Here is a 15,493-nt window from a genome sequence, read left to right as displayed (position 1 = left end):
ATTTCCCAAACCTACTAGGAAACAACAGCCTCTTTCTAGGGCAGCATTTTTTATCACTGAGAAAACAGTTTGAGTTGGAAGGGGAATTCAATTCAAAATCCTCCTAAAACGCAATCATCGCTGTTCAGAAGAACATAAGATTTTAAGTACGAAAGAGATATTTTCCTTAACAATTATGTGTAATATAAGTAGTTGTCATGGTTTTACTTAGTCCGATTTTTGGTGGTGGGGGGATGGGACCAGGAAACCACAAAGATGGCTCCTGTGAGGAAGTTCTAGAAGCTTTCTCCTTCTTCTCCAGCAAAAGGAGCCCTACCCCCTGTGTTTTAGAGCCAATCCATCATGGCTCTGAGGTTGATGGACAGGCTGCCCATCAGGCCTGGGCCGATTGCACAGGTTGGTTACACCTCTGTGATGACATATTATCTCGTACTTAAGAAGAATTCAAAAACAAGATAGGGGCGCCCACCATGTAGTTTTGTTAGTATTTAGTTTTAGTATCGTGCACCGGGGAAAAACAGAGCAGGAGGGTGAGGAGATGTAAGAAAAAATGGAGACTCAAGATCACAGTAAGGAGAAGATGGCATGGGTTGCTGTGCTGTTGCTGTAGTTCTCGAGCATGGAGAAAATAAGTTGTTCTTGAAAGGACTATTTCATCAATGAGAGACCTGTATAGAAAAGGAGAGCGACCTTGTTCTGAGGAAAAAAACCTTGGCCTTTGAGGACTGGACTGAACTGATCAGTAGCCTAAAAAGAGGAAGAGACTTGGCCCGCCCATGACGATTGAAGCGAGTTGATGCTGATAATAAGTGGATGCTTAGAAGAAGCTGTGTTCTGCCAGGAGATTTGTGATAGTGGTCTCACGCCGCCGAAACAATGCAGTTTGGCCTTGAGGAACATGCTTTCCTTTCTCCTACAAGGTAAAGAACATACTCCCTCGCCATCAGCAGTTATACACTGACTGTTTCTTGGGAAAAGAACTTCCTCAGCTTGGAGCTGTAAGAATGCTACTCCTATGATGTTGGACGACAACCATTATGAGTAGTTTGATCTATGTTAGACTTTCATTCCTGTCCCCTGTGTGTGCGGGAAAACATGGGGGGTGGAGAGGGAGGACTTGGGAAAGAGACGGGTGCTGGAAAGGATAACAGGTATCTTAAAATGTCCGTTTTTATTTTTCTTCTCCTTGTAAATTTTTCCCTATCTTTGTTCCCCTCCCCAGTGCAGTAGTATTCTCAGTAGTTTGTAGTAATAAATCTATTTTGCAACTTAAGTTATTCAGCCTGTCTGACCATTCTCTGGAGCATATACGTATCTTTCTCTCAATTATGTTATGTTATCTGAAAGCCATAAATTTTCCTATTAATTGGGTTTTTGCTCTCCCTTCTGCCCTCTCCGGTGGGGGAAGGGAGAGAACGTCGTGGGTACGGTGCTTTTGGCTTTCAGCACAGTCCCAACCATGACATTTTTGGTGCCGTGACTCGGATTGGGAAAAATCAGGTTTAAATCCATGACAGTAGTGTGTTGCCCTTTTATAGATTGCAATAAATAAAGTTGCTTATGAATTTTTGGTTTCAATTAAGGTTGGTTTCTTTACAATTCAAGTCAGGTTCTACATGCAGGTTACAAGATTCAGTTCTAAAACGTCAGCAACAGTCTGAAGAAGGGCAATACTTGTCAAGTGTACACTGTATTCCACCTGTACCTTAAATCAGGTTTCTGCATATACAAACAGACATCCCTTACCTGACACTCATTTGTTCATAGCTGTAGATTCTCTGAAATTAATGCACAGCACCTAGATAGATTTTCAGTGCTGAAGACTTTAAGAACTTAATATTTTTAATGTAAGGAACAGAAGAGTAGTTCTTTCTGACAGTCTCTTTTGCAAACATTTGGGCATTAACTACCCACTCACTATGCTACAAGTTAGCTCGCTCTCCAGCTGTGGAAGGCTTTTCAGGGACAACCAGATCATAAAACCAATTTCCCTTCTGCATAACACCTTACAATGTGACAATGAAACAGCTATTTCGAAGCGCAATGTTTTATACTGGAAGGACAATCTTTCAGAACTAGTCTGGTAAATGCATTCAACATCTGCTCTGAGTTATAATGAAAACAACACGGTGCACCTCTGAAAATAATAAAAAGCACTTCACTGAGATAGAGAAGAGAGAGCTACTGAGAGATGGTCTCAAAGTCAAGGCTCTTCAGGTGTCCCAAGTCCTTCCTTATGCTTCTTCCTTTGAGTGTAAGAGCTAATGTAAAGAATAGTCCTCAATAATCACAGGTGTGACCTTCTTTGTTTTGTCCCACTTGACCAGTGAGTGAATGACATTATTATAAAGCAATTTCAATGTTATTGAAACATCTAATAAAAATTGGACAGCTAATGAGTAGTCTGATACATTTTTTTCATTTGTGCCTCAGAAAATAATTCTTATGTCAGAGAAGGTGCTGCTGATCCAGAAGCAGAAAGTGCACTCTCCAATGTGTGGGGAGTCTAAGTGCATGCCTGAACTTGATTCATCAGAAAGCTTCCAACCTACCCATGTGCCTGAGTTGCAGAAGCTATGCTCTGCCAAATGATGCAAAGCAACAGCTAGTAACTTTTGTGCTCAAAACTGTTTTGTTCACTCACAGTCAACAGTCAAGTTCAATCAAAAGAAACAGTTTTGAATGAATTCAGGACTTCTAATATGAAAATCTAGCACTTACTCTCTGCCACTTACATTCCTGATACATTATGATTTCTAGACTGTGTCTCAATGGAACTTATGTTCTTCAACATAATAGACTGCCATGCTGCTGAAATATTGGCTTTTATTTGGTAAGAAATACTTAGACAAAACACACTGCATTTTGACATTAATATTTGAGCTTGGGCTGTGCTAAGTGGGTAATGTAGAGCTGCCTGCATTGAATTTCTTGGGATGCAATGGAAAGACACTGAAAGCATACAAAAGAGATAGGAAGTTGTTCTGTAGCAGGAGAAGGAAAGAAGAAAAAGGAAAGAAGAAAAAGGAGCAACTGTCATACATTAGCATATTATTGAATGCAATAAATATAATACACAAAACTGTGGCTGTGCTGTTTTGAGCCAGTCTTCTGGCAAAGCTGTCACTTTTGTTGTGGGGAATTAAAGGAATTACTACAGCAGAAGACTGTGCTGATAAAATGGAAAGGAGGGTCTATGAAGGGAGAAAGCTTAGCCAGTGACTCATTACAAATCCAATCACATCACAAGACTATGCCTCTGAAGAGACTCCTTCCATATGCTGCCTCCACACAGTGGTCTAACACATCACAGAAATAAAATGCACTGGCAGTGTCATGAAGATTCAGGGGCCAGATCATCAAGTATTCATACAGACTTCATTTCCTTCATCCTTCAGTATACGACTGCACAGAGCAAATAATTCAGTTTTTTTCTTTAACACTAAAAGCCAAGTAAGCTTCTTCTAACTGCAGTAGCAGTAGGTAGCCTCACTCACAGCTTGGATTTAACACTGTTTACCCTGACAAATTGTGTCTCGATAGTCATGCTGCAGTCTGGTAGTCCAAGCACCAATTCAGTCTTATGTTTACTGGTCCTGGAAGAAAATTTCAGATAGTTGCTTTAGCCTTTGTACCATACAGCTCAGCCATGCCTTCAGAAGGGCCTCAAAAGTATCCATTGTCTAATTTTGCCAAGCTGCTTTCTTCACTGCTTCCCTGAAAGAGATCTCCACCAGGATGGTGCATGACACATACTATATTATTAACGTGTAAAAAGACCAAGCACACCTGGCTAATGCTGGGTATTTAAATACAAACAGTTTGATGCTAATTATCCGTCAATACTAAAACAAGCAGATGACACCTGGCCACTATTACCCCAGGGTACTAAAAGGCACAGATGAGAGCAGTTTGGATAATCCCAATACAATTTGATGTGTGATGCTGCCACAAAAATCCATAGCACTGTGGCATCCACCTTGTTATTATATATTGCTATGCCATGATTTTTACCACTTTCTAAGAGTGAAAGTTAGTAAAAATTACTTTCAGAGTTATGATAATTGTATCACGAACTTCCCCATCCATTTTATTCATTTTCTCCTTGTTTTATTTAAGCTTGTGATCAAATGAAGTAAAATTTAACGAAAGAGCTTACATTAACTGAAATTCTCATCTTGTAATATATTTAGTACAGTACTACAACAAATTATAACAAAAAATGCGAGAAGCCACAAGACAGCAATGACAGAAAAATCTGAGGAACTGTAAATTCTTGAGGATTCCCCGGTTCAGTTTTAACAACTGACAGAAAGAAGTATGAAATTAAATCCAGTTCACGCATTATATACAATTTGATTAAAGACAGTCTGTCATTCTAAACTATAAAAGGTTTTGCTGGCTAGTACTGAAACTTCAAAAACTCTTTCATTCCTTGCTTCTGATGACTATGATATGAAGCAGAACAATTCTTAAGCAGTGATTGTAATRACTTTTTTTTTCTCCATCTGACTTCATTCTTAATTATTCCTCTTGAGAATTAAGTACATGCAGTATCAACACAATAAATATCAGGTGCATACAGTATAACAAAATATGGTAATTAAGTAGCAGGGGTCTACCTTACAAAACCCTCAAGAAGTATCAACTTTCAGGTGAGCTATGAAAGTTTAGTGATGTGTAATCAAGATTTGCACACTAGCCTTACAAGGAATTTTCCAGCTCCTTACAAATGCAAAGCTATGCCAACGAATATGCAGTAAACCAAATGGAAAGAATTTCAGTTAAGACTATCTTGCTCAAATGTTATTTAGAGAGACTCTCAAATCTAAAGCATGACCTTGCTCATTAGGCTGCTTAAAATTTAGGTTACATTCATTTGGCAGAAGATCAGAAGAATTTGTTACCTTGAGGTGGGATGGCTTCAAAACGTATTTTCTCATTCCACTAGCACTCTACAAAATAGAATGTAAAACCTCTAGAAGTTACCTGTAAGCCTCATGGAAAAACAACAGCATTTTTCACCTATTCTTCCACCCAAATAAAATTAAATTCAACCTCTTGGACTTGGTTAAATTGTACACAGAACCTAAAAAAATCTATTAATGGCCTAATTTCTCTACTCAGAAACTGTAAAGTAAAAACTTCACTCAGAAGACATGGAAAAGAGATACAAATAGAAAATGAGGCAATAATTTTTTTTAAAAGTCACCAAGGAAACCAGAAAGATCCCTTAATTAAACACACTCCTCAGTACAGATGTAGCTGCACAATATGACCAGTACATTGCACAAAAATTTGACATTTTTTCTAGTTAGTAGTATTTGCTGTTCAATATTTGWGCTAGAAGCTCACCTCATTCTCTACATTCTTTATGGTACAATAGCAGCAAAAGTGGTCAAGCAACAACAGGGCCATACAGTAAAGGCAGCACAGAAAAAGCTTACTGAAAAACAGTCCAGACAACAGTAGAATGGACAACAATGTGACACCCATATTCATTTTCATTACCCATTATATGAAGAAGGATGATTTTGTAATTAATATGCACAACTGGACATTGCGCAGTTGACTTAAGCTAATTCAATTGTGTATCAGTAAAGACAACTGCTAAAAAAATATGATCTCATTATCACTCCACACCTTGGCTATATACGCCCATCTTTCTTTTTCCCCACATTTATGCAAGGAGTTGGATTTAACTAATTCATATTTTTACAAGAAAGTATTACTAGTCTTTCAGCCAGAACAGTTTTATTTTAGTTTAAATCAATGCTCTGATACTGTTTCCTACTCAGCATGATGGGACTGGCCTAGAAGCAGGGGGGCAAAGGCAGTGCCAGAGATGAAGGATGCTCCACTTCCTCTTTCATTGGTGATTTGCTCTTACAGAAACGTAGACCATTCATTCACAAATCACATACCCACTTATTCACCACCACTGCTGAGCATTTTATCTAAGTATGATTCATTTAAAACAGGAATAGTATCCCAAGTATTTCTTCCTCCCAATCAAATTGTCCATTTAATCTAATTCATGGCTTAGGGTATCACTTTACATTTTAAATGCCAAGTACAACAGAGGTACACATTCCAGTGCTTTCATAAGGCATGCCATTTATCTCAAACAGAGCTCTAGCAATGAAGAGCTTTCTTCATTGAAAGTTCATTGAATGAAAGTTCATCTATGTAGTTACTCTATTGGTTTAACTTTGTATTAGATCTTAACCTTCAGTGGTATCAAAGAATGATTCCCACCCCAGCTAGGACACTGTTTTCAACGTTTAAAAAGAAATACTGCATTATATTCAGTGTTGAATTAATTAAAGCATATTCATATTTAAATAATTGGGCAAGCCTTCCCATATTCCCACATATACAGAACTGAGAATTATAGCTTCAAGCTTGCTTGCACAATCGAGGAATTGTCATGTTGGGCTTAACCTGACTGTGGAGCCATAATAATACATGTACATCAACAGCTGTATACAGCCATTCAGAAGTAGGATGTTTCCCCCATTTCTTGCAAATGTATGGATGTATGAGAAAAAAAGATGAAATAAGTTATAGGTACTTGAAAACTTTAAGTCCATTTCTCAAAGCAGAAATCCATTTTTTGTTTTTAAAGTTATGTATTTTCTGAAAGTACCAGAATTTCCATGCTTATTCTTAGAATTGAAGATCAGAAGAGAAATCAGCAATTGTTTTAGTATTTTCTAAAAGCTTTAAAGCACTCTTAAGTCACAATGCATCTATTGCCATGAATACATCGTACCCTCGTGAAGGCCAAATACTTCTCACATGACACTTCTATTCTGGTATTCAATTCACTTACTTGAAAACAAAATCAACTCCCAAAACCATTAAAATTCACCCAAGGCTCACTTTCAGAATTATCCAACCRCCGAATGTACATACTAACTGTAAGGTTTGGTATCATACATATACATAAGTCTCTGAAGATTTCAAAGCCTACTCAAATGAAATCTCCAGAATAAATGTACAAAATATACATTTTGTAAGAAAGGTCCAATTAGTTTAGTTAAAGGTTTGTGGGCCGCAACAAATATTAAAACCAAAGGAGCAAATAATTAGTTATCACTGACTGGTAAGCCATTAATAAAGCACTAGCAGTTTATGCATTCATTTTGTAAGTACACCAGAGTCCTTTGCCTCTAAGTGATCTATTATAATGTACATCTTATAAGTCGCCTATAACAAAATGACAGCCAAGATTAAAGAAGAAGAGAAAGCTTTTTGGTTGTATTTGGAAAATGTCAGATTACATGTTTAAAGATGCATTGTTAAGCAATGCATCAAATTCTATTTTCAGACAAAATAAATTTTGATTTATTTTCATCCTACTGTGACATCATAACTGATACATGATTATATACTAAGAAATAAACAGAGAAGATAAAAAGTAATTACACATCTCAGTGCTAAGTGTTTACTGTTAAATTGTTTTGAGGAATCTTAATATATTGTATGTATAGTAATACTGCCAAGATGGAAAAGACAAGTAAAATTTCTGCTGGGCAAGGCAAGAATCTTTATTAGAGTCTAATATCTTAGAAGTACTCAGCTGAGTGCTGAGCTCACTGAGCAGCTCTCAATACTGCAAAGGTTCATCCCTTCCATGCACTAGATCCATGGAACTTAGCTTTAGCTCTGAAATCATCTACTTTACATTAATGAGGACTTTATTCTCTGAAACATAAAAAAGAAGTTGCCACGTGACAAGAAAGAGATCAACAACCTGCAATATCTTCACACTGATACAAACTGGAGGTGCTGTCACAACTCATCTCCTTCAGAGAGCTGAGACTGCACTATTTTAACACATCCATTCCTAAACGTGTCCCCTCATCTTCTTCTTCATTTGCCTATTCAGTGCACACTAAATATTACTCATGGCTCAACTCCATAACTTAAGACTGCTTTATAGTTATTTTATTTTCAATTATATAAATCATAGCAATGAAATTTTAAGAAGAAAAACATTTAAACTTCATCCATATTAATGTATGTCCCTCACTGCATGTGGAAAGACAATCAGAAAAGATTAAGATTAATAAGCACTGAGAAACTGAAGTCAAATGGGAACAGAAAAGCTTTACACTTTCTATCAGTTCTAATTAGAAAATGTCAGCACAAATCAGGCAGACTAGAAGTGGCACAGCTGATAATGCATTTGTATCAACACAGAGGAAGGGCTGACCAGTGGGGTAAAAACAGAGTATTGCCATGAGGAAAAGAGAACCTTCACAGAAATATGAAGTACAGAGATGAATGCTTTTACTTTTCTACCAGAAGAATCTAGTGCATCTACTGACTTAACCATGTTCAAATTGAAATAAATTCCATGAATAAAAATAAAAAAGATACCTGTTTTTTTCGAGCCTCAACTCTCCCTGCCCACCATTGATGCACATTTCCCAAAATGTATGGGACAACTTAAAGCCATGTGAAAAGTACATCTGAAATAACCCTCAAATGAGAAACGTTTTTGGAGAAAACACACTTTGTGAAAAGTACAAGACAGTAAACAGCATTGAATGCCACAGTAAACTTATGAAGTTGTAATGATTCACTGAAACCAAAAACATCCTAGTGACTATGTATATAATCCAGACAGATCTTTGATGTCCAAGAATGATAAAACCACGCAGAACTGAAAAGCCAGTCTGCCTTGGCAATGCCCGTGGCCAATAAAAAAACCTTTTTCCTCTCTCTCCTTTAATAAGGGCAACCAAAAGCCTATTTTAATTGGGTGTCCTAAGATGACATTGAAAGAATGATGGGCTACTGTTACTTATGATATACAGTCCACATGTGATTACTGAACAAACAATAGCTGAAACAATCTGTATTATTTATACCCTTAAAGGACAGAATGCAAGCCTCCAGGTGAAGACATGCCAAATGTCATTAATGCCTCTTATAAATTCAGTTATCCAGCAAATAATGCTTAGGGGACTCAGCAAGTCAGGGCTGCAGAAGTTTCTACTGAGTAATTCCTACTTCCGTAGAATTGTCTTCAGCTTATCATCTTTCACTAAAAACACATGATGCTAGTCTTGACAGGATGCACATGTCTTTAAAAAGCATGAACTGCATCTACACCGAGGCACCTGATAAGCTAAATTGCTTGCCTGGACTTTAGAAGAAATTTGTTTAATCTCTTTCATTTCAACCTGATTCCTGGTCCCTGCAACTCCAGAACTAAATTTCTGGTACTCCAAACAAAATGTCAAGAATTGACTCCTTGGTACAAATTAACCACCATCCTTTCTTTAGTTTACCTTTCCTGTTGCCTTTGGATCTGCAAATTTCATGACATTAAACAAAATCACTGGACTGATCTGCAGTTTTGAATGCAGCAAAGCGAAAGATGACTGAAGAACAAAATGTAGAATCCGGTAGACAAACAGGAGACGGAGGTCTAGCCTGATAAGGTAATTCACCTAAGGAACCATTCTTTAGTGTATACCTGGAAAGGCTAGCTAACAGAATTTAGTTGCAAAATCCATCTTTCCAGATACTAATATGAAGAAGATTCTGCCCAATGTTGCCAAGACACAATGGAAACTGAAGTATGGGGACCAAGTCATGCTGCTTGGAGACTACATTAATACATGTTTGTGTATTTACATACATGATTGTGCCAAGAAGTAGTCCACTGAAATATATTCCCATGAGTACACTTACCCATGATTCATATTTTCACATCGAATTCAATGATACACTTGTTTTGTTTATATAGTCCTCATAAAAGATCTGTAAAACCATTATTAAACCACTGTGTTTAGTTACGTAATAACAGTATGTGCTAATTAAAATATTACCAACATAGTCTTTGCATCTTTTAGAGGTAAGACACAGATTAAAAAAAAAAAAAATTGAAAGGGATAGAGTACATTATCAATTGTATTACAGAACTTGGAGAATTCCTACCAGAAAATTTTATCATACTGTCTCTGAACATCCCATAGAATGTGCACATATTATAAATTTATTTTTCAGCAGCCATAATGTATCAAGCACTATTTGATTTTTGTCCTAATGCCTGCTGCACACACCTATTCCTTACTGGATAAGGCAGCCTATTTCCATTAAAACAGAAAATGTACACAATTGTTTCATAGTTTTTCCTGCTAGTGAGCTGATACTCAGGAAATAGTAAATAACTTCAATTTGAACCTACTACACATGCATACACTGTAACTTTGATTTCCATAGTACTCAACAAAAAGAAGTTCTATGGAAACATGTCTCTTGACTGAGATTTTTTGCAAGTTAAATTTTATCACTGAATTTTCAGCTTCAGTTCTGTTTCATCTGAATATTCCTATACACCCTCAGAGTCTCAACATGTTTTAATTTAAAAATATCAAGAGTAAAAAATTATTTATATCCCATATTTATTATGATGAAATGGAAATCTGACTTACCATTTTTTTCAAAATGTCAAGTCTTTTAGCTAACATGAAAGCAGCTGAAGATGTTTAACACAAACTTTCAGAGCCTTCTGCTTCCACAGCTCACCACAACCTCCTGGCTGGTTTTTTTTGTTTTTTGTTTTTTTTTTTTGTTTTTTTTTTTTTTTTTCCCAGAACTCAAAGCTAGCTTCAAAACCAAGATAAGCCAAACTCACATTTCTTTGTGTATTGAGTCCCCTTGCTCAGGATGAGTGATGTGGCACAGCAGGTACAACCCAAACACTGTTAAGGTTACTTCAAATAGATTTGGCAAGGCTCCTTGTAATTTAGTTACCTGGAATGCTGAAACAGAGTAACTGTATCATTTACTTAAAACATAACTACACAGAGAGAGAGAGAGAAAGCAATGCTCAGGATATGCATTCCTCTTGCAATTCAGAAAAAATATCACAAAACTTTTGTAAATTAGACAAAAAAATTCATCTCTCAGGAAAAAAAAAAGAAAAAGAAAAAAGAAAAAAAGAAAAAAAAAGAAWAAGAAATAAAAGAAAAATCTGTTTTTTGAAAATTAATTTAAGCCTTCCTGAATAGCTTGGGGTAAAATACTTGTCTTTATTTAATGTCTGCAAGACTGGAATAACTGTGCTTACTTCACAGGAATGTTAAAAGTACTAATTGCTTGTGTTTGCGCAACTACTTTAAAGATGAAAATTGCTATTTAAGTGCTAAGTGTCAATTTGAAAAATAAGCAATAACTAAACACTTGCACAAACCCCAACAAAACTCTCCTCTCTCCAGGTACAGCTGAGCACAGGATTGGAAAATAACAATCTTTCATCCCTTTTGATATCTCCAAAGAAAACAGCAAGTTCTTCCCAATCCTTATTGCCTCAAATCCTACTTGCCACTCATTGATCCTGTGACTTATTTTTCACACTTTGTAAGATGAGCTTACTATACTTGTAACACAAACATTTACATTTAAAATGAGTGTATTGTTGAAGGTGTACTGACACAAATCAGTTTTAAGCAATCAGCTTTTCCAGGCGTATCTGCTTTGAAGTCCCTTGATGAAAGTTTTCTTCTGTTTCAAAGTACTGTTTCAACTCACAGTGATTTCACATACTCCATAAATCTTTCAAGGACAAATGAAAGAAATTCACGTTTCTTTGTCCATACTAATTTATTTCTATAAATATTATTTCTAATATATGGCAAAGGGGCCAAGAGCTTTGAAGACATCTTACTAAACCTGAAGAAGGACGTGATTCACACCCCTATTTTATAATACTTTTGTCAGCCTTCTGTTTCCCTTAACTGATACTCATTTCTATCTCCAAATGAGACTCAGTCACTTCTCATCTCTACAAAGGTCATATTTTCCTTCCTTTCCTCAGTCATTAACAAAGGAATAGAAATTACCCCATTATACAAGAAACACTACTTATCCAGATACTTATCCTCCTCCTCCATCTTCTGCTTTAGCCTCAGTTGAAAGAGCCAACTCAGACATAACTGCATAAGTAACATCTACAGTACTCAGGCAAAATTAAGATGCCAGCATTTCTCACAGTTCTGTAATGCTCTTGTTTTGGAAGAAAGCAGAAAAATATCAGCTTAGGGAATAAGTACCAATTTGTCAGACTAGCAAATGTCAGAAGCATCTTCATATGTAGGAGTAAGTCAGAGACTTTCAATCTGAGTATAACAAACCAACAATTTATAACTTCATCTGCAATAAGTGGCAAAAAAGATACTTCATTTTGTTATAAAAAAACATATTTAAAAATGTATTAGTTCTACATAATACAGCAAATAATATCAACTTCCTCCTGAAAAAAAGTGATTGGAGGTTTTTATTTTGTGCTTTTAGTATGTCTTTTTTTTTTTTTTTTGGAGACAGCTCAGAAAACTGTTATTTCTGAATCTGTGGGTCCTCTATTCTGCCATCAGTCAGTAACCTAGCATATTTCTAATGAAGTAAACAGCCAGCTATCTACTCAGAAAAATATTTCACATTCAGTACACACCTTTAACCTCATGTACTGCAATCCAATACTGTTTTGGTTTGGTTGAAAAGACTTTTGCAGCATAGAAATCCACTTTCAAGATTTTGACAAGTGACAGACATGAATAAATGTGATAGAATTGCTTGTTTTTTCACAGTTAATTGGATATATTTTTTGTTCTGCTAAAGAAGAGATGGGTGAACAGCAGAAGAGAAGGCTGCTTTTACCTGTAGCCATGGCTGCTGTGCTCCCGGACAAGTGGAGCCTTTTAAAAGGAGAACATACTTCTTCTCCCCAAGCATTTGAGCATATTAATGTCAAAGAAAGTCCAAGAATAAATGACAATATGGGGAGAAACATTGTTTCATCTCACTTACTAGACCTGACCATTCTCTACTTTAAATACAGACGTAGTTTATTAGCTTGAATTCTATTAAGAACTGGGAGGCATGGTGGATGGTGCTGCACCTCAAGGGAGGGGGCTCCCCTTGTCATAGCTCAGATTAGGAGCCAGTTGACAACTTCTGGACAAAGACCAGCAGGAGACAGATGAACATTTTTGCTGCTGCTGTTGCAGTGGGTATCTGCTGAAGACCTGACCAAAGTGAGGCCAGTAGATGAAGCCTTCTTCAAGCAAATAGAACAAGTCTCACATTCACAGTCCTTCATTCTGATGGGGGATTTTAATCACCCTGGAATCTTCTGGAAGGACAACACAAATCCAAATTCATGCAGTATCTTGATGACAAAGATAATCAAGGAGCCATATGCTTAGAAGAATCTCATAGGATACAGAGAAGAGGATTTCAGGACAGCTGGCTGTTATGCGAGGATCACTTCCTTAAGCTCAAGAGAAGTTGGATGGTATCCATACAGAAGAGTATTAATGAACAAAGAGTCTACTCTATGCTGAAGATTGTTCATTTTTAATTACCCAAATTATATCTACAAAAAAATATAGGTTTAAGTCTTAAATAGCAAACTTTCTGGCAAAAAAACAGTCACACATGCACAACATAAACACACATCTGGAAAAATACTGATGTCAACTTTTTTTAAGCACTGATACCAGAAAACACTTTTTTTCTTCTGTATAGCTTTTACAAATGTCATGATGCTCTAAATATATCCTGAAGCCACTTTTCAGACYACTTCCAAAACACACTTCTCCTGAATTTTTTTTACATTTATTTAAATGTTCATGGAAAGAGAAAACAGTTTTACCTTCAGACTCAAGAAACAACTCTGAAAATCTCTCCTCACTGTATTTTACGAAGGATATTTTAAACCACTCACCAGTTTGCCACCAGTGGTCCAAGATAGGTACCTTGAAGACTCTTTTTGACCATTCTAGTGTGTCCACATCACAGTGTTCACCAGCTACAAATAGTGTTCTGAACCTTTAAATAAAAATAAATAAGTCTGTATCTTGATCTGGATATGGAAAGGAAAAAGAAAACAAGATAATAAATACCATAAATATATCTGGCCACTGTCCCAGATCAAGGGAAAAGATAAAAGAGGCCTTTACTTTTTGTATGTTCTTTCCTACTAAGTAAGAGTTAGAATATCTGCAGTGTTAATTTAAGCTACTTAATACTTCACCATGTATAAGAAACTATTCGCTGAATGCAAAAAGGCCTTGGAAGACCAGAGACAAGCAACTGTCAGTCAAAGTAAAAAATAGTTAAATGCTATGTACACAGTGACTAGGTAGATATCCTAGTTAGCATTGCAGCACAATCTTCCACAGCCAGATGAATTTCAGCGACATTTTGTTTCACTTCAAGTCTTTTCTCAGTCCACTTTCAATGAAGACAACTTGTGAACAAAGGACTTCACTCTTGTCCTTCAAAAGGAGACCTGTAGACCCATGGCCACAAAAGGAGAGAATTCTTACATATGCTAGGCATGACACAAATTTCATTTCAGAGGGTTGTCATTTAGAAAGACTACGAGTTTCATCTTCCCATGAAATGGAAATTAAATCCAAAAAGCAAATTAGGAAATGATGAGAGAAGTCAGATAAAGTAACCCAATGGAGTCAGAAATGAGAAACTGAAATGCACAGATCAGCCTGTCTGACCACAAAACTCATAATATCTCTAAGAGGGAACCTACAGGTTGACCTTGCATATGCAGAACACAGATACACTGTAACAAGGCGGCCCAAGCCGAAGAGCATGCTTTGGATATTCACACTACATTCCCTTCCAGAGGGCAGGCACAATCTGACAGCATAAAAGGCTGCATCTCACAGGATAAGGACTAGTGACCTACTTGTGCAGATGCAAGGCAGGGGAACGTAGAGAGTAGAGCGACATCTGGAGAGAAGGTAAGTAAAACATAGGATCCAACACCTTATGTGTAACAAGCCAAATGCCCTAAAATTAAAGGGTTTTTATAGTGATGTTTGGCCTACATATAAAAAAATTATATGAGTTTATTGTCTTTTACATTCATTTACAGATCCATAGTTAGAGGGAAAAAAAACATCCATAGGCAAAAGATTGGGACCAATCACCAGTATAGGCAACCCCGTACCAGCTAGATATAAGAACCTGAGAATGCTCTTACCTGTCAACAATCACAGAAGTAGCCATAAGAACAGTCTGTTATAGGTAAGTCAATTTACTCTACATCTAGTTGCAAGTTAACTTATGAAAGTCAGAAAATCTTGAAAAATATTACCACATTGAACTTGAACATGTGGATGAAAGAATTCAACTTCCTAAATTTCAGAACAGTGTTTCAGCCAAGGTTCCTTTCTGACACTCCAAGAGGGCTTGGAGTGTGTTTTTTCTTAGAATAGAATGCAAGGGATAAAATGTATAAGCAGTTTCCACATTAAATAGGCTTTGTTTTCTGCACTCATAAATATTCAACATTATTTTGGTAAACTGCTTTCTGAGCACACTGGAAGATACTGACTGTAATGAGCGTGACCCCAATCAGTATACTGCACTTGAGTGCTTTTAATTGTAAAGCACAAGCCACTGCTGACAATTACAGTCAATAGCTAACTAGAAGCTGCAGCACAGA

At 36.6% G+C, this 15,493-nt stretch overlaps 1 protein-coding gene across 1 annotated transcript in view; it reads right to left on the bottom strand.

Annotated features, from left to right (window-relative positions):
- The window catches only part of ACSS3 (acyl-CoA synthetase short chain family member 3), a 70,761-nt gene that overhangs the window by 19,640 nt on the left and 35,628 nt on the right, over positions 1-15,493 (bottom strand). The window contains exon 9 of the mRNA XM_057377134.1: positions 13,748-13,851. Within this exon, the coding sequence (XP_057233117.1) occupies positions 13,748-13,851 (104 nt within the window). The remainder of the gene's footprint in view (positions 1-13,747; positions 13,852-15,493) is intronic.

The sequence above is a fragment of the Malurus melanocephalus genome, unplaced genomic scaffold (genome assembly GCF_030028575.1).
Source record: "Malurus melanocephalus ecotype Western Australia unplaced genomic scaffold, MMel_1.1 scaffold_301, whole genome shotgun sequence".
Classification (NCBI taxonomy): Eukaryota; Metazoa; Chordata; class Aves; order Passeriformes; family Maluridae; genus Malurus; species Malurus melanocephalus.
The sequence above is the reverse complement of the archived record's forward strand: the minus strand, read 5'-3'. Positions and strand labels throughout refer to the sequence as shown.